Consider the following 24,572-nt stretch of genomic DNA (forward strand, 5'->3'; position numbering starts at 1 on the left):
GAGGCATTACTCAACTATTTCACCTGCGAAGCACACTCACCATCAGGGAATTGGGGCAGTGGGTTTCTTTTCTAAATCAAATGTACAAAGGCTACACTAAGGTCATTCCAATTTTAAAATTCAGCATTGCTGTCTTCTAAGAAGGAAGATGGTCTAAAAGTATCTTTTGTTTACTCCAGCCCCTTTTTCTTTCCACTTCTATAGCTTCCTAGAAAAGGAAGTTCCTGGCAGCTCTGTGCATCATCCTGTATGTTTATAAAAGGAGGGGAACAGCAGAAATGAAATTCCCCAAATATGCTTTCAACATCCTTTTGGTCTTCCGCCTAAGGAAACGTGCGGGAACTCCCTATGTCCTCCTTTTGATCTGGACTGAAAAGGAAAAGGTTAAGACTCCCCTGGGAAAAGTCAGACATGCAAGGTAGCAGATAGGAGAGCACCGAGAAAAATTGTTCAAGGACTTGCTAATCACACTGGGATCATCTTCAGTCTGGGGGCTCAGTGTCCACACGGGCCTCCGGGCAGATGGGCACTTCAGTGAAGAGGACAATCACCGTCCCTGGATGGTGGGGATGGAAGGCAAGCGAATGCAGGCTGTGGCCAGACTCGGATGCTCTCCTACTATTGGGACCACCCCGTAAAGGTCCAACTCAGCCAGAGCATCTTCCTCGACTTCAGCTCTGCCCTTCCCTTCCCTTCCCCAGGTGCGGCCAATCCCAAGTTGTGGTCAGTTTTACTCTCTTGCATATCTTTGGATATGCAAAGATCCCTCCACCTCTCCCCATCCACAGGGCTTCTACATTCATTAAGGTCCCTGTCCCCTCCTCCAATACTTTCTCCATACTGCCGCCAAAGAGAAAATAGCTTTCCTGTCTTTACTCAAAGATCTCTGATGTTGCTAAAGTATCTTCAGGATTTAGCCTGAAGTCATCGCACGGCTTGCAAAGCCTTCCAGGGTCTGACCCCTGTCCTCTCCCTCTCAATTCTCTCTAATAATCTTTTCTCTGTCTCTTTGTTCACCACTCTCCATGTTTCTCATCACACACACACCCCTTCTTAAGCCAGACCAAAGAACTTGCAATTCCCAAAACCCCATGCTTTGTCTCCCCACAGGGCCTTGGCACATGTTCTCCTCTGTGGCTTGACCTCTCTACCAAATCTCATCCACCCTGTTCAGTTCGCTGCCTCCATCTCCGGCACACACACCACCTCCTCCAATTGAGTCTCCACTGCCCCCATCACCGTCCACGCTGCCAAGGTACCTTGTGCTTCTCTATTGCAGCACTCAGCACACCGTACTGCAGCTACCTGTTTCCTTTTCCATCTCCCCTGCCAGGCTGCAAGCTCTGGGAATGCAGGAATGTGTCCTTTTTTTTCTTTTTTCTTTTTTTTTTTTTTTAATCACTGTATTGCCAGTATCTGACATGGCCTATAAGAGCTGCTGAGTCTTTTGTAAAATAGGTGAATGAGGGGATGAATTCGCAGCTTTATTAGGTTAGTGGCGAAAAGGGCCCTAGGTCTTCCCTTGGTTTGCCTAAAGTTATTAGGACAAGGAGAATTATGCCCCTTTTAATATCATGGCATCATCACAGCCTCTGATATGTGCCTTCCCCTTCCCGACCTCGGAAAACATGAAGGCAGCCCGAGCCCGCCCCCTGCACACTCACCTGGGTGAATGAGGCAGGAGTCACACTCATTCTCCTCATTCCTGCAGCACGGGATGGTGTAACCCACCACTTCCTTCTTTCCAGGGCAGACACATTCAATCTGATCGTATTCACAGCACTCCCGGCACATGATATTCCACTCGGCCCCAGGACAGGCTTCATTAATGACCGTGTACTCTGGAATAGGAATCAGCAGCTGAGGACAGGGCTTCTGGAAGGAAGACCCGTAAGGACTCCACTGCTACATAGCAACGTTGCCCTACGAATGCGTCACCCCGCCTCAACGATAGAGGAGGCCATGTAACTCTTCCTAGGCTGGTGTCAACAAAGCAGGGTGGCCCAACATGAAGGGTGTTCGAAACCATCCACTAAAGCACAGATGAAACTCTAATAAAGCTATTACTCAGTTTTGTTTTTTAAATTAAAAAAAAAAAAAAGAACTCGTGTTTTATCCATATATAACCTAAGTGAATCTACACATAAATAATTTATAAACAAGCATACATTTCTTGAGTGTCTATGCTCATTTCTATTTTTGCTGGGGTCTATCAGGTGGCTGCTTACAGCTTCATAGGTTGTGCACTGCACAACTCCAGGAGGAATCGTTCAGCTGAACAACCGTACAGCACAGCCCAGGCGCTTGGGCCATCAGAAACAGTTTGGAGACCACCCTCTAGACTAGGCCATTCAAGTTCAAGGCTAATTGCCATACAGAGACCATGTCATTTCCTCCAAACTTGGCTCCTCGATTTTGCAGCATGCCATCTTTGTTGTATCTTCAAAGCTAAAACCAACCGAAAAGACACAAAGTATCTTAATTAGTATGTTTGGGAGAATTTCAGTGCTTTACCAGGGTGAACTCATTGGCAGAACTTCATTCAGTCCCCAAATACAACTGAACGTTCTTTCCCATGAGAAAAAAAAAAAAAAGTATTCCTTTCTGGGTAGGACTTCTGTCTTTCTTTCTTTTTAAAAACATACCTTAAGTAAATGAAAAAGAAAAACCATCTGGTAAAAATCTATAAGAGGAATCAGTCGGAGGCTGCCCAGAGGAACCCAACCCAAGAAACAGACTGAGCTTTGATTTTTCTCTTTCTTCCCCACTCTCCATGTCTAAAAGTTTTGCACAAAGACGATGATTGAAGAAGAAATAGGTCAGGTATTTGAGGGAGAAAGTGAATCTGGCTCCTCTGTGAAGCCTTCCCTTGAAACCCTGGGCAGGGATCCCCCAACATGCTTTGCAGGCCCACATAAGCCCACACTAGCATCTGTGGTGGCTTCTAACCTCTCCAATTTCACAGTTTAGCTATTTTCCTCCCCTAAATTTGGAAGCCTGACACTGAGTTAATCATCCTTAATCTGCCAGGTAGAACCATCTAGAGAAACTACCATCATCTCCCATCAGTCTCCAGTCACAAGAACATTCTAGCATCCTAGAAAGGAACCACTTCCACAATAAGTTCCTTAAGTGGAATAAATTTACCTCTATGAAAAATGTTCTTAATTCTTTTCCCACAAACTTTGGCAGACGAGCAAAGATCCTCACACTGGCATTTGGGGATGATAGGGAGAGATTACTATGATAGTGTCACTACTAAAGTTTTGTTTCCCCCACGACTCCACGGGCCCCTCTAGGACAGATACCAGGACCGACTTAGCTGAGCTTCCCAGGTTTCTGGTGGCAGCTGGATGACGTGAATCACTTCTAAAATGTATAAGAGAACTTCCTGATCAAAAGTGAGAGAGAGCCAGGGAAAACACAAGGGTAAATTTTCATCCTATTTGGCAGTCAATCCTTAGAAATGACACTCACACATGAAAATCAGATAAATTGGACAATCAAAAAATGTTGTGCAGCGAAGGACATTGTCAAGGAAGTGAGACAGCCTACACAATGGAAGAAAAGTTTTGCAAATTAAGTATTTGATAAGGGTTTAATTTCAAAAATACATAAAGAACTCGTACAACTCAACCACGAAGGACAAAACCACCCCAGTTTTTAAGCAGGCAAGTAGCACGAATAGACATTCCTCCAAAGAAGATGAACAAATGGCCAATAAGCTCATAAGAAGATGGTTGACCTCATACATCATTGGGGAAATGCAAACCAAAACCATGAAGAGATACACATCACAATACGAGGATGGCTATAAAAAGAGGAAAATAACAAGAGTTGACAAAGACGTTAGAGCAACTGGAACCCTCATGTATTGCTGGTGGGAATGGAAAGTGGTGCGGGTGCCATGGAAACCAGTGCAGCGGTTCCCTCAAAGGTAAACATAGGGACGCCTGGGTGGCTCCGTCTGTTAACACCCAGCTCTTGGTTTCAACTCAAGTCATCATCTCAGGGTTGTGAGATCAAGGCCCGCTTTGGGCTCCACACAGCAGGGAGTATCCTTGAGGATTCTCTCTCTCCCTCACCCTTGTCCCTTCTACCACTTGCAAGTAGGCACATGTGTGCGCGTGCGCACGCACTCTCTCTCTCATTAAAATAAATAAATAAATAAATAAATGAATAAATGAATAAATAAATAAATAAATCTTTACTCCCTAAACAGAAAGCAAACATAGAAATATCATACGTCCCAGGAATTCCACTCCTACATTTATACCCCCAAAATAAAAAACTGGGATTCAAACAGATCCTTGTAAGCCAATGTTCACTGCAGCATTATTCCTGACAGCCAAAAGGTGGAAAAGAATCCAAGTGTCCATGAAGAGATGAGTAAGTAAACAAAATGTAGCCCACAATACAATGTCACTCCGAGCGTGGAGTATTACTCAGCCATGACAAGGAAGGAGATGGCGCTGCACACTGTGGTATGGATGAGCCATGAAAACATGCCAAGTGCTATGCTAAGTGAAAGAAGCCAGTGACCAAAGGACAAAGATTGTCTTGAAAAAGTTTTGGAAATAGAGGTAACGCTTCCCAACACTGGGAATGTAATTAATGACACTGAGCTGTATATTTTAAACGGTTAATATGGCAAATTTCACGTTACATAGGTTTTGCCACCATTTTTTTAACATGAAGAAAACAAAATGCTTAGAGGCTCAGCATTGGAGTCAGACAGACCTGGGTTTGGAATGTCACTTCCGCTACATACGGAGGGTAAGACCTTGGCTGAGTTACTTTACTCACTTGGCCTCAGTTTACCATCCAGTAAAATGAGTACACGTTCTCCAACTCAGAGGCCCCCTTAAAGTACTAAATCAGATCATGCATATGAGGAGCTTAGCACCATGCCCAGTATGTAATGAGCATCCAATAACTAATGAGCAGCTTCAAAAGGAAAAGAACATGGAACACCCACATTTCTCAAGGATCTTATTTTTTAAATGCACAGCATATCAGTTTCTTACTTAAAATGTTCCTGTTGGGGAACCTGGGTGGCTCAGTGGTTGAGCATCTGCCTTCAGCTCAGGGTGTTATCCTGGGGTCCTGGGATCAAGTCCCACATCGGGTTCCCTGCAGGAGCCTGCTTCCCCCTCTGCCTGTGTCTCTCATGAATAAATAAATAAAATCTTAAAAACAAACAAACAAAACCACCAAGCTCTTGCCCACCTCAGGGCCTTCACATTTGCTTTTCCCACTGCCTCTGTTTCAACCTTTATCCCTTACTGTAAATGACACCTGCTCAGAGAGGTCCTCACTGACTTTCTTACCCAAAGTACCTACCTCCACCCACCCCTCCATGGTACTCTCTACCACAGCAACCAAGTTGTCCCCTTGCATAGCCCTACTCATTTTATACTCCTTTTCCATATTTCCACTTACTTGCTTATTGTCTGTGTCCCTTTCCGGACCATAAGCTAGTAGGAACCAAATCTAACTGTTCACGGCTGTAGGGAAGGGCCCGGCACACAACAGGCGCTCCATAAATGTTTGTTGAATGAATCCACCTTCATCCATCCACCAAATGACTGTTGAAGAGCTAGCTTCTCTTCAACAGTCAAATATTTCCATCCAGTAGGTCCAGCTTGGAGCTATAAGCCAAGGGAGCTGGCTTCACCCCATAATTGGCTAATATCAGAGCTGGGGCACTTTCCATCTGTAGAGAAGTACCTGGAACAATGGGTCCAGGTTGCCTGCCTTGGGTCCAAATCCTATGTCTCCAGCCTGCATCTTGTCCAGTTCTGTGTGTTCTCTATTCCCAAAAGAACAAAGAATCCTGTGGTGTGTGGTTCATGTCTTATCCCCTCCCTCTGTTGACCTTAGGGCAAGCACTACATCATTCTAGGTTTTCTAAGAATGTATAAACATTAAACTCCTGGGAGGGCAATGAGAGGGTAAAAGTAATTCGCAACTTTTATAAGACTTTATAATTAAATGTAGAAGGCCAGGGAAGGTCTGCTCTACTCCAACAGAGAGTGAAGCCTATTTCCCCCTAAGCAGCAGGTGTGTTCACCTGTGGCCCAGCCATGGAATATTCTGGGCTTCCTTTTTACTCAGGAATTAATTCCCTAAAATGCTTTCATTGGCATTTCTTTTAGCTTCAGTGACCAAGTTCATCTCTGCCCTCCCAAGGCCATTATATTAGTTTTATAGGTAAAGTCCAGGGCACCGTATCATCTTAGCCAAGAGGAATCATCCCTGGAAGCCTGTTCTGTCTTCCAGTTGAGCCAACTGGCTCCTTTTCAAGGATTCTGTGCATGGCATGCAGAATAATGGCCCTCCCAAAGACACACACATCCTAACCCCCCAAACTATGAAAATGTTGCCTTACATGGCAAAAGGGATTTCAGAGATGTAACCAATTTAAGGATCTTCCCATCTTGAGATGGGAAAAGCTATACTGGGTCATCCAGGTGGGCCCAATGTCATTGCAAGGACCCTCGTAAGAGGGAGATAGGACCCTCAGAGTCAGAAAAGGAGATGTGACAGCACAAGTAGAGACTGGACTGATGCGCTCTGAAGATGGAGGAAGGGACCACGAGCCAAGGAACGCAGGCAGCCTCTAGAAGCCAGACAAGGCAAGGAAACATTCTCTCCCAGAGCCTCCTGAAGGAGTGCAGGCCTAATGATACCTCGATTTTAGCCTCGAAAGACTCATTTCAAATTTCTGACCTCCAGCACTGTAAGGAATAAATGTGTGCTGTTTTAAGTGACTAATAAGCCTGTGGTGATTTGTTACAGCATCTATTGGAAACTAACATATTGCATCTTCTCCAAAAAAAAAAGGCTGACTCACAGCAAGTCATTTAACCACTGAGTTTTACCACTGAGCACAGTGCCACGTGTATGGGTGAACTGAAAAAAAGCATTCTTTCATTGCACAAATATTTACCAGTGTCCACTGCATCCTGGTAGGAGGCTGGGTGCTGAGATATGAGGGAGAGGAAAACAGACAACATCCTCAGCCTCATGGAAATCACGGTTTCCTAGAAGAGGAGGCTTAGGGCAAATGGGCCCTGCAAATTTACAATCACCAACTGTGATAAGGAAAATTTAGGATGTTGAGGACAAATGGATCATCATGAAGGAACACGAGTGCCAAATCCACAGGACTCACAGGGTCCGGGGGGTCAGATAAAATCACAGGCAGAAATCTGTGGAAGTGCCAGAGGAAGCAATGGTTTTAATGGTTTTGTGACTCGAGCCTGTCCCCTCTGGCCTAGCAAGTCCACCACCCTTCTTTCTCCCCGGCTCTAACAGAGACAAGAGGGTGCTCCCAAAATGCATGTGTAAGAAATCAAGAGATATGGGGATCCCTGGGTGGCGCAGCAGTTTGGCGCCTGCCTTTGGCCCAGGGCGCGATCCTGAAGACCCAGGATCGAATCCCGCGTCGGGCTCCCTGCATGGAGCCTGCTTCTCCCTCTGCCTGTGTCTCTGCCTCTCTCTCTCTCTGTGTGTGACTATCATAAATAAATAAAATTTATAAAAAAAAAAAGAGAGAGAGATAAGTGAAATGTTCTATAAGAAATATTTAAAGTTGACCAGCTGAAGAGATTTTAACATGCACGAAGTGGATAAAAGCAATCTCCTAACTTCTCTTTCTCCATTTATGAGAATCATCTTTGCAGAAAGGGCGTATGGGTCATTTGGCTGTAGCTGTACAGATGTCAGGCAGTTTCAATATGGCACTAACGGCCAGTTCCAGAAACTAGCATCAGGAGAAGCCCTGACAGCAAAACTACTGAAAGCCGTCATGTGCGTATACTAAAGCCCGTTAGCATTTGTGTAACGAACTGCTTTTATATTGTTCGTGCACTTCAGTCTTCAACACGAGCCGGTGAGATGGGTAGTGCATTTTAAGTTCAAAGGATGTGGCCCTACTTATTCACTTTACCAGTGAGGAAAACGAGCAAAAGCACTAAGCAGGAGCAGAAGGGCAGAGAAATGTCAAAGCATTTCTAGGGAATTAATTCTGGGAGGAAGGGAGGCCGGTAGGATTGTGGGAGAGCAAACGTGCTGCTCAGGGGGCCACAGGCCAGGACAACCCCCAGCTGGACCAGCTACTGGAGGTGAGCACCTTCTACTTTGTCTTGCGCATTTGAGAACAAAGCCTTATAAAAGCTACCACGGCATTTCGTCCAGTCAATGCTTCCCAGGAAAAGAACCACCAAGAACTCACAGAGCACCACCCTGGGATAAACTGAGGCACTGAACTGTCAAGCACACGCCCATGACAAAATCGACCTCACAGAGCTCTGGGCACCATGCACATTCATTTGTCCTGAGCTTTTCTACCAGAAAAAATATCTTTTTTTTTTTTTCTTTAATGAAACACTACACATTTTCACATAAAAGATTTCTGAATGGGAGGAGGGCGGGGGGATGGGGTGACTGGGTAAAGGAGGGCATTTGATGGGATGAGCGCTGGGTGTTAGACGACATGTCGGCAAATTGAATTTAAATAAAATATTAAAAAAAGATTTCTTATGAAAGCTTCAAAGATAAAATCATGAAAGGAGGCATAAACAATATTCAGGAATAACGCTAATATTTTGCTGTCCGTCCTCCAAGTTGCCTCAATGTTTCAATGGACATCCACGTCCACGCACAGATACCGACACGTGTGTACACATGGTCTTCCCCAAACGGGTAACATATAATGTCCTGTGCTAGAAACTGCTTCCCTCCCTTAGATCATGGGCGTCTTCTCTTGACACGGAGTAGTCTCCAGAAGCGGCTTTAAATTGCCGCATAATTATCCCACGCGTGCAGGTGGCCCCGCTCCCCTTTCTTAATCAGGGCAAATGGAAGCAAGAGCCCTGCAAAGTTCTCTGGTTTCCCAAGCGTTGCCCAAGGGCTCCTCGCAGCTGCCGTGCTCGGGGGCGTCCGCCACCCCCGTGTCTCCTGCCCAGAGTGGACAGTCCCGTGATACTGGCCCAGCTTTGGTTCTTCCAGAACTCACTTTGGAAAACGGAAGGCCCTTCACCGCCTGGTCTCACTTTAACAACGGGAATACCGAGGCAACGTGGCCGATGCCAGCCGGCTGGCACAGGTCAGGCTCTCGTACAGGTGCTGAGGGAATAAACGAGGGAGTGAAAGCCGGCTGACGTCCCCGGGGCCAGCCTTCGTTTTGCAGGCCCCTCAGCACCTGACCGTCTGCTGGAGGCCATCCAGCACTGCTCGCTCGCTCCCTCGCTCTCTCTCTCCTGCTGATGAGGTGGAGAACAGGTAATACCCAGCACGGCAGGTGCCTACCCCCATAGAATCGGCAGGCGGGCAAGGGGGGCGGCAACTGTGCCCCCAAAGCATAATCTCCAAGTGCCAGGTGCTCAGCACCAGATTTTAAGGAAACCTGTCCACGTGGTGGCCGGTAAGGTCCCTCCGCAAAACCTCAGAGGATCCTTCGTGAAAACAAGTCCATGATTGAAACATCAGTTGTCAGATTAAAGGCCCAGGCGAGACCACCCCAGAAGGTGGCCCAGAAAGGCCCTATTATCGCGAGCTGGCTCCTCCGGGAGGTTAGAGCCCTCCTTCCCAACAGCACCTCCCACGTCCTCCCTGTCACCGCAGCCACATGTAATAAACATTTCTACGAACCTTCTGAGACCAGACGGAGGGGGAGAAAGAAGAAAAGGAAGGATGCTTCAGCGGATCCCACCCAACAGCCTGGGCCCCTCGGCCGGCGCAGCCCGCCCCCCCTGGAGAGCCCTGCTCTCCCCACACTGCCCCACGCTGACAGAGGCGAGGCAGCCCACAGCTTTCCCCTCTGCCCAGGGTCAGACACCTGCTCACAGGATCAGGACTGATGACAGGCAAGTCCCAGGCAGGCAGGACCATGAGGCAGGGGGCAGGGAATGCTCACGGGGCCCCTGGGGACCCTGTGTCTCCTCCTGAGCCTTTGAGAACCACCCTGTCGGCCAGAGACCCTCTGGGCCAGCCTGGCTGGATCCCCCCCTCCCAGTGATGTCGGTCAGGCTGCCCCTTCTCACAGCTCCCCTAGTTAATGAGATAATGACAGCGGTGGAGTCATTTTGTCACCCCCTTTGGATACCAGGAATGACAAAACTTTTAATGGAGCCCATAGAAATCTGGTTTTTAGGCACGAGTACATTGGAGAGGGGCAGGGAGGCAAAAGTCAGTCTGTGACTTGATGTCCCTACTCGTGCTTTATGAAGCACGCTGCTCTGCACTGTGGCTCTCCGTTCATGCTCCTGGTCACCCTGGGTCCCGGCTCCCCCAGGGAAGGCTTCCAAGCCCTTGGGCCCGTACCCCCTCACTGAATCCTCACAGCCAGCCTTCAACATAAGTATGCTTTTCTTCATTTAACAGATGAGGAAACTGAGGGACAGACAGGGTAAAGGCACTGCTCCAGGTGGCACAGTTTTCAGGTGAAAGAAGAAAGAGCAGAACCCAGCTCTGTCTAGGGCTAGAGGCTCATTCCTCCCCAACACTACCTTGATTCTAGAGAGTTCACAACCTCTGGCTGTGCGGCGTAAGAATGCAGCATTGATGAAATGGACACATTTGGGGATCAGACCACCCACATTTTAATCCTGAATCAGTCCCTCTTGTGTGCTGCTGGGCAGTCGTAAACAAGACACCTTAGCCCAAAGCCTCAGGTGGATAGACGGAGGTTGATGGGGCTGTTGACTGAGGTCACAATGGGCAGGAAGGGCTGTGAAAGACAATTGCAGGGCCGCCTGGGTGGCTCAGTGGTTGAGTGTCTGTCATGGCTCAGGGCATGATCCAGGGGTCCTGGGTTCGAGTCCCACATCGGGCTCCCTGTGTGAAGCCTGCTTCTCCCTCTGCCTGTGTCTCTGCCTCTCTCTCTGTGTCTCTCATGAACAAATAAATAAAATCTTAAAAAAGAAAGGAAGAAAGAAAAATTGCAGACTTATCAAGACATTACCATTCTTCTCTGCAGGATAAAAGCCATCACATCTTTGGCTAAGACACAGATGGCTAAAGGAGTGAGGCAGGTGAGTAATGACGTCTTCTCCTGAGGCCCACACATACATGGCATTTTTAAGCAGTAGGCTCATGTTTAAATCATGGCATTGCTTCTAGATCTCTAATACCCCCTTCATCAGACACCTATTTAAGTAGGACATAGCTCCCCTCCCGCTGCTTCTCTTCTAGAAATAGAAATTCTACATCCCTAGTCAAAGGGAACAAAACCTCAACTCCGGCATTTGGAAGAGCCCCCAGTTGCCATTATCCTCAACAACTGTGCTGCTAGAAATCCTGGAAGGACAGCTGCTTCTGAGTTATTTCAATTGTTGGAATATGAGCTGACTGGCTCTTATTTTTTTTAGTGGAATTGGCTACTATGAAAAAAATTTAATAACGCATCTAAAAGTACTTGGCAATAGAAGTCAGCGAATATTACATCAGCCAAAGCACTAGAATGGCCAAGTCAAAAACTTAGGCTGTCCCCTAAAAAATCCAACCTGGATTTCCCTGGATCCCAAGAATTCTACAAAGTGTCCCACCCGCCCCCCAGGCTTCCACATTTCCCAACCCTTCCTTCTGAATCAGAGCACGTCAAGGCTACACAGGAGTCTTGGTCGGCCCATCCACCTCCCTGCCAATAGCTTCCAGAGTTGGTGTTACTGACTTCATATCCACAGCCACTGATGCCAAGCAGAAGGCAGATTTTCCTTCTGCCACAGCCAGCTGGCCAACCACACAGGCCGAGCGAGTGTGGACGGATGTTGAGTGAGGGTGATGTGTTTATGATGGTATGTCCGGTTCGCTAAGCCCTAAGCTGGCAGCAGCTTGAGGCAGGCTAGCCCTTGTTACCTCCCTGGGCTCTGCAGGCTAGAACCAGATGAAGGGAACTTCATTTTGCCTGAGGATCCCTGCCTGGCTCCACCCTTGAATCACAACAGGGGGTCAGGAGCAACATCTCCGGTTTGGGATGCAAGGCCCCTGACCCAGAATCACCGGCTCTGAAACACCTGGCAACCCTCAGCCCCTGCAAGAAACAATGGCTCACCCTGGGTGAAACAGGGCAAAACCAAGGCACCACATGGAGAAGGTTGGCTCAGTTCATGATCCAGGGATCTGGGGATCGAGTCCCACATCAGGCTCCCCTGCAGGGAGCCTGCTTCTTCCTCTGCCTGTGTCTTTGCCTCTGTGTGTCTCTCATGAATAAACAAACAGAATCTTTTTTAAAAAATAAAAGAAACAGGGCAAAATTAGGCACCCGCCAGAGAAGGCATTTCCCCTAAGGTTATAAGGTGGATGCATGAAAAAAACAAGGGAAGGAAGCAAGTCTCAAAGAGAGAAACTTCTGATGAGTCTTTAGGAAGTTCTTTCTGACACAGCCGCCAATGAATAGGAGAGAGGACTGTTGTCTGAGGCAAGGAGGACCTCGTAACTCCCACCCAATTACAGACATTATAGCAGGATCTCCTCTCGATTCCCTGCAAAACCTGTGCTAGTGGGAAGAAACAGGAGAAGGCAGAGAAAGACACAACTGAGCACCCCCCTTTTTTTTTTGCAAGATGCTTCACTAAGCACTTTAAGTAGATGCTCATTTAACGCCTGCAATAAACCCCTAAGATGCTATTATCCTCAGTCTACAGGCTGGAAGGTGCCAAGGCCACATGAAAGAAGTAAGGAACTTGCCCAAGAAGAGTAGCCGTACGCGACAGAGCCTCGATTCCAACCCTGGCCCTTGCTTTAAGCCACAATACTCTACCCCCCACATATATACATAGTCACACACACACACACGTTCACATCTCTCCTTTGCTCTTCTGCGTACATGTGTATTTCAACTTGGCCACACCCGTACCATCTATACCAAGGAGGAATTCCACAATTATGGCATGTGAGGGCTGAATCTTCACTGAGATCACGGGGACCCGGGCCTCCGTAGGCAGGAGATCCCTTAAAGGGATACCTGGTTCTATCCCTCACCCATCGCCACTGTAGCTACCCAATCTGAAACAAGGCAGGGCAGAGAGAGGAGGCAGGCAGTGCTAGGGCCAAGGGAGAAGCTGCACGGTGTGACGGCAACAACATTTGGCAAAGGCAAGAACAAAGAAGTTTCCAGAAACAGCAAACAATGGGTTGATGAGCAGCTCAAACTCACGTGCTGTCTCTATGGGATAAGCCCCAGCGTAGAGAGCCCAGACCATTTCAGGGCGTGCGTATCAGGGTCCTGACGACTGGGCTACACCTGAGCAGGTGAACACCAGGGTAAGTAACTGGACATTGGAGACGAGCCCCTGGGTGTTTGGGTGACAAGAGGTGGAGCAAAGAAGAGACGGTATAGTTGGTGATGAACAGTCCTGGGACTCAGTGCCCCCCAGGGAACTAGAAGGATGCTCAGAGAGCCTCTTCGTTTGTGAAGGGGGGAGAGTGTGACTGTCACCAAGGATACCATGCAGCCGGGAAGTCAAGCCACAGCCCCCACGCTCTGGGGTACTGCGCATCACCATGGGCTCACGTTAATCCGATTCAGCTTGTCCAATGATCCCAGACTGACTGCATTACTGTCGGCCACCTGAATACAAGAAATGAGCTTTCTCAATGAACCATGCAGGTCAGTACTGGCGAGGACGTTTCTCAACATGAACGGGGCCATCCCCAGGCCTCTTCAGCCCTCTCGGAGAGCGGCGGGCGGCTGCTAGGACATCAGACTTCCTGCCAGGCCCATAGCGGGAAGTCTGAAGAGAAGCCCATGTTTTTTTACAGACCTTCGAATTCTCTCCTTCCCCTACCCCACATCATGGGGAGGTATTCTTCAATGTTGCATTCATTATGGGCAGGAGAGCGGAGTTTTCCAAACCGTATTCCAGGGAGCAGTTCCACTGGATTGTATATAAGGTATTATGTGAAAAGAGGTTCTGTGCTTAACCTTATAAAATGCTAATCACAGCTTTCTTTATTACAGGGCTTTGCAAGGTCTATAAATGCTTTGTGCAGAGCCAATCACCACACCACCCAGACTATTCATCCGAACCCCCTGGGTTTCGTCTGTTTATTTTGCTCAAGATCTTCTTAGAATTCCACGAAACCCACTTTGGAAAATGCCAGACTGGACCATCAGCTCTTTCAACCGTCGCAAGAGCCTTCAGGAAAGGGGCTCTGTGTTCTTCATTACAGCATCCCCAAACACCAAGGACCACATCTGGTACCTGGTAGGTGCATGATCAAGTTGGCTGAATTAATACCTCAGTGTGGCCACGTGAAGCATGTGTGATTCCCAGGAAAAGGTTAGTTCCAACAAAGAGTGATGTTAGAGACGTCCCCTGCTGGGACCCAGTGCAGTCTCCATTTGGCGGTATGAGGGATCCACTGGGGCCATGACTGGTGAATATTATTGTTTATTGCAGTTTGTATCTTGTTTCCACGAAACCCTGGATTGCTCGCTTGTTCTGTTCCACCAGTGGGTTGGCCAGGGGAGCCAGGCTTGCACAGAAGGGAGTCTGAGCACCGTGCAGAAGCAGTCAGTCAACCACCCACTGGGAGGCAGAAAGCCAGACCAAGAAGTCCTACAACAAAGATTCCTTACTAGCAGCCTAGCCCTCCCTTCTGCTCACATCCAGGTGAGCCAAGGGCCTGAGGGAAAATATGGGAATAGATGTGACCGGCTGGAAGCTAAGCTCAGGCAACTTGTCCCAGGACATCTCAGGTATTCTCTGCCTTCACTGTTGATCCAGGGGTAGGATCCCAGCATATGGGGGATTCATGGATCACCTCCAAAGGAATCCTATGAAGTAAGTGGAGACGGGACTCTGAAAAACCCAGACACTTTAGTTCCTCAGAGTCTTCAAATGATTCATTTGATTTGAAGCAAACTGGGCCAACATCCCCTCCATTTAGTGGTTTTCCATTAAACTGGCTGGAATTTTTTTTTTTTAACCAATCATGAATTCAGCTCATGAGGACAATGGCTGTGTCTCCCCATGAGCTAACATTGCCTGAATGTGTTCCTCACTCTGTTCTGGCGGCAGCCCCGGTTTTCCAATCACCAAACCAACGAACCAGACTTCTACTCACAGGGCGTCTTGCTGCCAAACCACTCACTCAGTCCTCTGAACATGGCCAGGACCTCAGAGACAGTGGGGACAAAGACGCCCGCCCTGCAGTAATAAAGGCGTCTCCCCAACTCCAGAGGCAGAAGAGCGGCAGAAATAGGGGTCCTCATTTGCTGCCCGGTCCATGCGGGCACTTCTCTTACCTGTTTGACATTAGTGTCAGGTAGACAGTAGATCCTCATTCAAGGTTGAAATAAATCGGTTAAAACTCATCTGAATTTTACTGGAAGGGGATCGTGTCTCTGTCCCCTGCTATATCCATCAACTGTGTTATGCCAAAAAAAGAAGAGAAAAAACGCTTTCCTTTATTCATTCCAGGCCTGCTTCTCCCATTCCACAGCCTGAGAATTTACACATTGATGATCTTGACAGAATAAATCCATAAACGAGCTAAGCTACAACGTGTCAGGGCTGGACATGAAACGTGGCTCATCCTTAATTCTGTCCGTTTGCAGACACGTGAGTCTACTTACAGAAGTTGACCATGAGACAAAGACATTCCCACTTCCTATGTTGAAAATCAGAGTAAGATACATGATCCTGGGGACAGCCATCCCAGGAACTGGTTAGCGTTTTGGGCTGCTCAGCACCTCAGTTTCCCTCAGGGGATGGCTTCTTCTGGGTCCCACATCGTCCCACTGGGGTTGATAAGGTCTCTCTCCCTCTTCTCCTCTGTCCTCTGCCGGCGTCCGCCCAAACACAGCGGGTGGATCTACTCTGGCTGGGCCTGCCGCTTACTGCTGCAGGATGCGTGCCACGGACTGGGGTCAGGACATGGATGTCCAGCCACATGACCTGGGCAAGCACTCTCGGCCTACGTTCCTCCACGTGTGATTAATCGAATCTATATCATATAGGACAGTACTCGGTATTTACCACAAACTCCACAAATCATTTGAGTGGCCAAACTTACAGGGTGGCCCCTTATCTATGCTAGGATGGGAGGCTGTTGGGTGCTTCCATCATCAAGGGTGAAGCATTCGAGGTGCAGCCCCTACCCACTCTGCGGACACCATTTCTGTCTCACATGCAATTGCACCCAAGAAAAATGAGATTTGTGGAGCTGAGTGGAGACCGGTGGAAGCCCCTTTGATTAAGAGAGTAGAGTATCTCCGGTCAACTCCAATTTGCGGCCTTCCTGGAGCGGTTTGGTTTACAGGTGTGAGGTTCACTTCTTCCTCCGCGTTCACTTCTTTCTGTCCACCATCAACCTAATGCCGCAGCCCAGACCTCACGATGGCTGACAAACAGAATTCCTTCAACACAGACCAGGCTCGGAATCTGATAGACCTTCAGCCACTGCTCTGGTAGCTTTCAAAGCTCCAGCTGGCCTCTCTGGGTCCTCTACCCCGGAATCCAGGAGCTGGGAAATGTAAACACTGCATTTCCCTCCCTTTGAAAATAAAGAAAAAGAGAAGGGGGGGGTGGGGAGCCGGGCTCTTGTGACCTTCACATAGCCCAGCGCGAGGGGGACAGGTCCTCCCACGTGTGGGGGAAGCAGGGCACAAACTTGGCTCATTTATCACTGAAATGGCACCTCCCCCAATGTGCATATGCCTCAAATCAATGGCAACTTCTAGAGTTGATCTCAGGAGAGGCAGGTAGAGAAGTTTCTCTTGCATGGGGATTGGCCGTCCCTAGTGAGGCAGGCGGAAATAATCTCTGACTTAGGCCGGTCATTAGACCCCGCAGACACCATCCTCTCGGCCATCTCTGTCTAGCCAGTGTAACCCAGATGGAGGAGAGTTCAAATCAAACCTTCAGTCCGAGCCAGCGGTATTCCAAAGCCATCCCTAAGACTTCGGGATATTTCTGAGAGACTCACATGCTCTAGGTCACCTCTGCTCTGGGCTCCTGTGCCCAAACGTGCTTTGTCACCCGCTTATTGATTCAGACACAACCCCCAACCTCATTCTCTGCTTCCACCAAAAGCTCATCTCACTGATGCTTATGGGAATAAAACATTTTACCGAAGGGTGGGTGCTCAGAGATTCTACATTACCCACAAGTTAAAATACATTTCTGTTCCTTCTTTTAAAAGTCCTGTCGAGCAACTCAATCCTCTCGCCCATTTAGCACCCAGCCCTCCCCCCCAGCCCCTCAACATTCTAGCTTTTACTCTCCCTTTCTACTCCACCTCTCTCAAGAATGGCAGTCAAAATCTCAAATGCCAGTAGGGAGTAGCTGGTAACATATGTGTGGGGTGAAAAAGTAGGGTGTCGGGGCACTTGGGTGGCTCAGTGGTTGAGCATCTGCCTTCGGCTCAGGTCGTGATCCCGGGGTCCTGGGATCGAGTCCCACGTCGGGCTCCCCCACGGGGAGCCTGCTTCTCCCTCTGCCTGTGTCTCTGCCTCTCTCTCTCTCTTTCCCTTTGTCTCTCATGAATAAATAAATAAATAAATAAATCTGAAAGAAAGAAAGTAAGTAAGTAGGGTGTCTGGCCATAGAGAGGACCCGCCTACCTCAAAGCATCCAGGTTCAAAACATTTTAAGCACAGTGTCCTACTAAATACTTTTGCAGGCATTTTGGCCCAAAGACTGCCAGACCTTCAGCTCTACAGCCTCTCCCTCTTTGCCACAGCCACCCAAGACCGAGCAACGGTGCCGCCGAAACTGGGGCTAGCAAGGCTCTCCCCCACCACGCGTGTCCTGAAGCTGCGCCAAGCGAGCGGAGGCGCGCACCAGCACGATCGATCCATCCGTTAGATGCGTGAGTTTAAGTCAGCCAGGTACCAGATGAGCCTGAGCTCAGGAACTAGACAGTCTGGGCTCACCCCTGGCTCATCTGCCTGTATATTTTTTTAATCATTATTACAGCAAAATAGAATAGAGAATTTGGCACTTTTAAGTGTTCCAGTCTATAGCTCGTGCAACCAATACCACTCTTCATCTCCAGAACTTTGTCCTCATCTCAAAGGGAAACTCTACACCCACTAAACACTCCCCCATCCTTCCTCCCCCAGCCCCCGCTGGCCACTGTTCTATTTCTGGATGAATCTGACTGCTCTCAGTGCCTTATATAAGTAAAATCATACAGTATTCATTTGTCCTTTGTGTCTGGCTTCTTCCCCTTAGCATAGTGTCTTCCAAGTCCATCCCTGTTGTGGCCTGAACTTTATTCCTTTTTAAGGCAGATGAATATTCTGGTATATGTATATACCACATTTTGTTTATCCATTGACAGACACTTTGGGTTGTTTCCACTCATTGGCTATTGGAAATAATGCAGCAACGGACGCTGGTGTACAAAGTATCTGTCAAGTTCCCGCTTTCACTCCTTCTGTGTATGTACCCAGAAGGGGAATTGCTAAGTCAAATATTTAATCTTTTGAGAAACCATGCCTGTGTATCCTTGAACAGGTCAGAAGACCTCCCTAAACCCCGTTTGGAAAATGAGGATCATGATAGCCCCTACCTTATTGGGGGCGGGGGGGTGTCTGAGAATTCATGCACATACAGCATTTGGCTCACAGACTGGGCACATCATAAATGTTCGGAGAGGTTTCATCTCCATGTCCTCTAAAATTAAGGAACTCAGACTAAATGATCTCCAGAGGCATTCTCAGCTCCAAAAATCCATGAACCCACCATCAAATTATTTTCCTGGTCGAGAAGCCAGAGCTCTCAGAGTATAGATTAGGGGAATGCTGTCTTCACGGTCGCCACAAAAATCCACCCTAGCCAAGATGGCCTAATTTTCATAGCTCTCTCCTTGGAATTTGCTAACACATCCCATTATAAACCAACATCTAATTGTTCTTGCCACTCCACTCCTTCCCCTTTGCTTTCTTTCCACATCCCCGTTCTCAGCCGGCTGCTCCTGCCCACTGAATATCTGGGCTTCAAATTATCTTCCCCGGTTGCCTTTATGTTCATTCCCTGCAAGTTAATGTCTGTTGGAAGCAACACTTGCAAAATTATCCATATTAAGGTTTCATTCCCCAGAGTCACATATTTTAAATGAGTTTTTCCTCCTCGGCAGGATCCTGCTGGCAGAGCTACTGCTATTCGGTGAAGTCAGTGGAGTCGGGTTTCTCCCCCCACATGCTGTTTTTGTTGGGTTATCACTTGGCCTCCTGTTTATACTCTGGGCCTCCAACATGAGCCCCGTGCCGATGAGCAACAACCTCCTGTGCCATCCCAGTGCATGTTTACATTTCATCAAACACTCTTTTTAGAAAAGTCATTAGACGAAATCTGCTTTCGGGCTTTTCTAGACGGGGCCAGCTGCAGCATTCCAGCCGGGAGGAGTGGACTCGCTCACTACTTGCAGAAATATTTTCCTTCTCCACTCTATTTCTCCGTCTCCTCTCTCAAAGTGAACTTTCAACAACCAAAACAGCTTCACTAGACACGTGAGGTTGCTGGAAGTTGCTCGCCGGTTCAGTCAGCAGCTTGGCTGCCAAGAGACCAGGCCCCCTTCCTGAAGCTTTTCCACAGCAAAAGGTAAAAGAGATTCTCGGGTCAGGAGTAAATGGTTTCTCCCAGATGCTGGGCAAGGAAAACAGGGCAGCTGAGCTTTCTTTTTCACCTTGTATGAGTTTAAGCCATCTCACCTGCCAGATTACAAAAAAAAAAAAAAACAAAAAAAAAAACAAAAAACAAACAAACAACAAAAAAAGCAGCAGCAGGAGGGCATGGACATAGCCTTCAAAAGCTAGTCCTCAGAGCCCGGGTGCTCTGGGAAGGGACCGGCCTCCGCTGGAGTTGGGCTAGGCCACCATGCCCAGGAGGTGTGGCCCCAAAAGGCAGAGATGGAACAGGGAGGAATCCTAATGCAAAGTCCTCGACTTACCCCTGGGTGAGCATCTGTGTTTACCTATTATCAGGCCCCTCCTGGGCTCCTTCTTCCTTCGTTATTTCTTGTCTCTGGGCCCCTCTAGATGCCATGGAGGCAAAACTCAGATGAAACACTCCAGCTTAAAAGCAGATCACTTGGGAGAGAGAGGAGGATTTCACTTGGGGCCAGTAGGCCATCGGTAGATGGAAAGTATTGACCAAAATGGGTTTGTTGGGGTTTATTTTAACCCGTGTGTCTTGGCTTCTTGTTTATCATGAGGGATGTGCCTACGGTCGAGTCCCCCGTCCATACAGCAGGCTACTGACTGTCTGCCCCCACCACCCTACGTACCCTGTTCCGATTCTTGGACCCTCACTAGCTAGCTACCTGCAGCAACAGAGCACCCACCTCTCACGTAGAACACAGGTGGCAGGTAGCCAGCGAGGGGACAGGTAGCCAGTGAGGGGACAGGTAACCAGCACAGAAGGCAAATAGCAAGTGCTCACACACCCCTGCTCCTACCAAAGCTGCCCTGTTTTGTCACATCTGCACGTATCAGCCTGTCCTTCCTTCACGAGGGCTCACCCATGTCCTGACACCCTGCCCCACTGGAGCCGCCTAAGGACAGATGCTCTTAAGAAGTCCCTGCTTCCTTGCCTGCCAGAAAGCAGTGACAAGCCAAGCCTGCCACCCGCTCACCGGGTCAGGAGCACACACACCCCCACCCCCCCACCCCCCCCCCCGCCCCCCCCCCCCGCCCCAGAGCTCTGGGTTGCATTTCGGCCTCACAAACCCCCAGAGGGGGAGCCCATCTGACTTGGGGGTTGCGGCTCAGAAAATGACAGCAGAAAAACACACATGCCAGAGCTCTTTCTAAACAAACGCTGTGTGTCCCCCAAACGACTTGCACTTTCCGCCTTGGCTTTCCCCACCTTCCCCTCCTTGTCTGGGACTATGTGCTGGGGGGCGGGGGGGGGGGACTCTCCCAAGCTGGGGCTCCGTCCTGAGGGGTGTGATGAGCCTCGCTGCATCAAGGACATTCACCCCGGGGGACTCGCCTGCTGCAAGCCTTGCTGGGGATTGGCTTCTCTGCTGACCCGCTCTCTCCGGGGGACCCTTCTGCCTTTCGCCGGCGGGAGTGGGGGGGGCCGGTGCACGGACCCCCCAGGTGCTCCGAGGCTTTACAGAGCTCAGAGGAAGCCCAGCCCAGGGCACTGCAGCCGCCCCCCCGCCCCCCAGGCAGCTCCGACCCGCGAGCGGGGATGGTAAAGGGTGTGGAGGGTGTCCCGGTTGGGGAGGGCCGCGCGCCTGCCCCCGGCCAAGCCCCCCCCATCCCGTGGGGCTCCCCGGGGAGGGCCCCCCATGCTACTCACGGTACCTCTGGGCAAGGACGAGATGAGGAGGAGCTGCAGGAAAGCGAGCCCCAGCTGCGTCCAGCAGCCCAGCTCCATCATCGCGGTGGGGGCGCGACCGCGGCGGGGGGGAGGCAAGGGACCCCCTGGGGGACCCGGGAGGCCAGGCACCTGGGGGCGCTGGGGGACCCGGGGGGCTGGGGGACCCCGGGGGGTGGGGCGAGGGCGGGGGCGCCGGGGGAGCGAGGGACCCCGGGGGTGCGCGGGGACCCTGGTGGGGGCCGGGGGACCCGGGAGGAGGAGGGACCCCGGGGAGGGGGGCAGCCGAGGGACCGGGAGGGGGAGGGGCCCCGGGGGTGCGGGGGGGCCTGGCGGGGGGCTCGGGACCCCGGGGGCTCGGGCCGGGCCCGGCTGCGCTCACAGCGACCTCCGCGCGCCCCGGCCGAGCGGGCGCTGGGCTCCCAGCTCTCCGGGCTCTCCCATCCTCGGCAGGGGAACCACCTTCAGCCCGAGCGACGTCAGCCCAAACCTCTCCTCGCGCCGCCTTAACCCTTGGGGGCCCGGAGGTGTGGCCGCGCGGGGAGGCCCGGGGCTGGAAGGGGAGGGGACGCAGCCCCGGGGTGGGGTGGGGGTGGGGGGCCGGGATGGGGGTAGGCGGGGCCGTTCAGGTGCGCCCGCAAGCCCCGCCCCCAGGCCTGCCCCAAGGTTCCCTCGGAGTCTGCTGAGGAGCCTGCCTGGTGGGGCGGGGGGCGCCCAAGGGGGGAAAGTCGCCGACCCTCCTCCCCTTTCCACCTCTAACCCCGAGGTCTCCTCCCCCCTCAGCATCTGCTCCAGGTGATCACAATTTGGACATCTTACCCTTCGCACCTGTAGGGCATCTTCCCGCGAGGCCCCCTGGGTGCGTTCAGCAGCGTGACCAGATCCTGCCCACCTGCCGCCCAGGTATGAGGCTCAGGGATGAAGCACACACAAGACACTGCCTCCCTTGTGGCAGCGGCAGTCTAGGCTTAGGGATAGCAAACGGATCCTTTTTTTTTTTTTTTTTAAGATTTTATTTATTTATCCATGAGAGACACAGAAAGAGAGAGGCAGAGACACAGGCAGAGGGAGAAGCAGGCTCCATGCAGGGAGCCCGATGTGGGACTCCATCCCGGGACTCCAGGATCATGCCCCAGGCCACAGGCAGGTGCCAAACTGCTGAGCCACCCAGGCGACCCGCAAACGGATCCTTGAATAAGGAGCAAGAAGGCTTTGCAAGATAAGAGCTAATTTTTTTAAAATCAATTTCTTGGTGCCAGGCATCTACATCCCCTACATGTATCATCAACTCATTTATTCCTCATGATAAACCTATCGTCTCCATTTTATGGATGGGGAAATGGAGTCCTTGAGCATTCAATAGTTCATCCAAGGTCTCACTGTGGGTAAGTGGTGGAGCCAAGGTTTGAACCCAAGCCCAAGGGCTATAGATCTAGCCACCACGCTCTACCACCGCTTAGGACGCTCTGAATATGGCATTTGACCTCACATACATGTACAATAGATGGTATTGTCCGCATCGTATGAATGCAGAAACCGAGACTCCAAGATAAAGTGACTTGCTCAAACTGGGTGTTATTCTGTATGTTGGCAAATTGAACACCAATAAAAAATAAATTTATTATTAAAAAAAAAGTGACTTGCTCAAGGTTACTCAGCCGGAAGGGTCAGAGCAGGATTCAGACCTGGATCTAACCCAGGGAAGTGCCAGGGCTTCAGGCCATGCTTGGTCCCAGTTTGTACTGTCAGATGAAGAGCAAAAGTCGGGAGAGTGGGAGGTTTACCCAAACTAGGGAGGCTTCATCTGGAGCCCGAGAGGGAGGCAGGATCTCAATCCAGGGATGGGTGTGGCGAGGCCTTTCTAGGAGGAAGGACTGGCTTTGGCCAGTGCCCCTGGGAAATGAGGAGTATTTACCTGCACATATTCAATTGTGTATTTTTCCTTGTCCCCAAAGGATCCATGGCAATGTATGCCATTAAAATGCATTTTGAAGTTTTGATAAAAATAGAAGTACCAGAACAAAAGCCAATTCAAGCGCATAGACAATATGTGTAGTCTGGGTGTGGCAGAGAGCAGGAAAAGAGGAAGCAAGTGGCTAGGGTGTTTGGATTTTATTCTGTAGCATGTGAGGGGCTCTGGCTACTTAGGAGCAGGGGATGCTGGGCCCAAAGCAAAGCTCTAGGAAGAAAAGTCGCTTTGGCATCCAGACCGAGGGATGGGGGAGGCCAAGACTGTTGACAGAGGCCTAGGGTCAACAGTAAGCAATGGGATGAAAGGGGACATGATGGGAGAAACTTAAGGAAAGTAGAAGCCCCCAGGGCTCAGGACAGACTGGCCAGGCAGGGGCCTGGCACAGGCACTCCTCTCAGAGAGAAATTCCTAAATCCCAGCCACACCACTGAGGCCCATTGCAGCGAAGTGGCTGGAAGCAAGAACTCAGCAGAGACCTCTGTTCAAAACCTTGACTCACCACCTTCTGACTATCTGACTGTGAGAAGACCATATAAAATACATGCTGACTCTCCCTCCAGTTCCTGGCACAGAGCCCCCGACACACTGGTATCTCATGGGTGATAAGAGTGTCTTTTGTCCTAACAAGGTGACTCTGGGTGGGCTCCTGGTTGGGGGCTGGTCATTAGAAAGACCAAGCCATTAGAAGCTTGCAAGTTTCAGCCCCACTCCCCATTCTCTTGAGAAGGGAAAAAGGCTGAAAGTGGAATTAATGGTGAGTAATGCCTCCATGAGGAAGCCTCCATAAAAATCCTAATAGTATAAGGTTTAGAGAGCTTCCCGGTTGGGGAATGCATCCATGTACCAGTGCGATGATGCACCCCAACTCCACGGGGGTAGAAGCTTGGGACCCTCTCAGACCTCCCCCACGGATCTCTTCATCATTTGTATCTTTTATTATATTGTTTAATAACTGGTAAATGTAAGAGTTGCCCTGAGTTCTGTGAGCCCTTCAAGCAAGTCACTGAATCCAAGAGGGAGGAAGTCATGGCACCCTCCATATTGTAGCCAAATGGGACGGGAATTGTAGGTAACTTGGGGACCTAGTACTTGGAGTTGGTGTCTGAAATGGGGAGGGCAGCCTCGTGGAACTGAGCCCCTGACCTGTGGGATGTGATGCTCTCTCCAGGTAGTGTCAGAATTGAGTACAATTATAGGACACTCCGCTGATGCTAAAGACTTTCTTGGTGGGGGAAAACACACACACACACACACACACACACATACCCGGTATCAGAAGTGCCCAAAGTGAGTGGGGTAGAAGTATGAGAGTGTGG

General features: G+C 49.9%; 1 protein-coding gene and 1 long non-coding RNA gene across 11 annotated transcripts in view; one reads left to right on the top strand and one right to left on the bottom strand.

Moving 5' to 3' along the window:
- PAMR1 (peptidase domain containing associated with muscle regeneration 1) overlaps nt 1–24,572 on the bottom strand; it is a 156,735-nt gene that overhangs the window by 50,893 nt on the left and 81,270 nt on the right. For 5 of the 8 annotated variants that reach the window (XM_077863601.1, XM_077863608.1, XM_077863604.1 and 2 more), the window contains exon 3: nt 1,665–1,841. In XM_077863601.1, coding sequence (XP_077719727.1) covers nt 1,665–1,794 — 130 coding nt within the window. In that variant the 5' untranslated portion in view covers nt 1,795–1,841. The other 3 variants (XM_077863602.1, XM_077863607.1, XM_077863605.1) reach the window with 3 other exon arrangements.
- LOC144292780 (uncharacterized) lies at nt 10,757–22,910 on the top strand. 3 transcript variants are annotated; one of them, XR_013360131.1, is made up of 4 exons: nt 10,757–11,039; nt 13,967–14,213; nt 22,068–22,187; nt 22,294–22,910. It is a non-coding gene; the product is annotated as an uncharacterized LOC144292780 (long non-coding RNA). The 3 variants fall into 3 exon arrangements; XR_013360132.1 differs by lacking the exons at nt 22,068–22,187; nt 22,294–22,910 and adding an exon at nt 17,635–20,614 and having other exon boundaries at nt 10,761–11,039; XR_013360133.1 differs by lacking the exons at nt 10,757–11,039; nt 13,967–14,213 and adding an exon at nt 20,789–21,351 and having other exon boundaries at nt 22,294–22,909.

Source organism: Canis aureus, chromosome 21, assembly GCF_053574225.1.
Source record: "Canis aureus isolate CA01 chromosome 21, VMU_Caureus_v.1.0, whole genome shotgun sequence".
Taxonomy (NCBI): domain Eukaryota; kingdom Metazoa; phylum Chordata; class Mammalia; order Carnivora; family Canidae; genus Canis; species Canis aureus.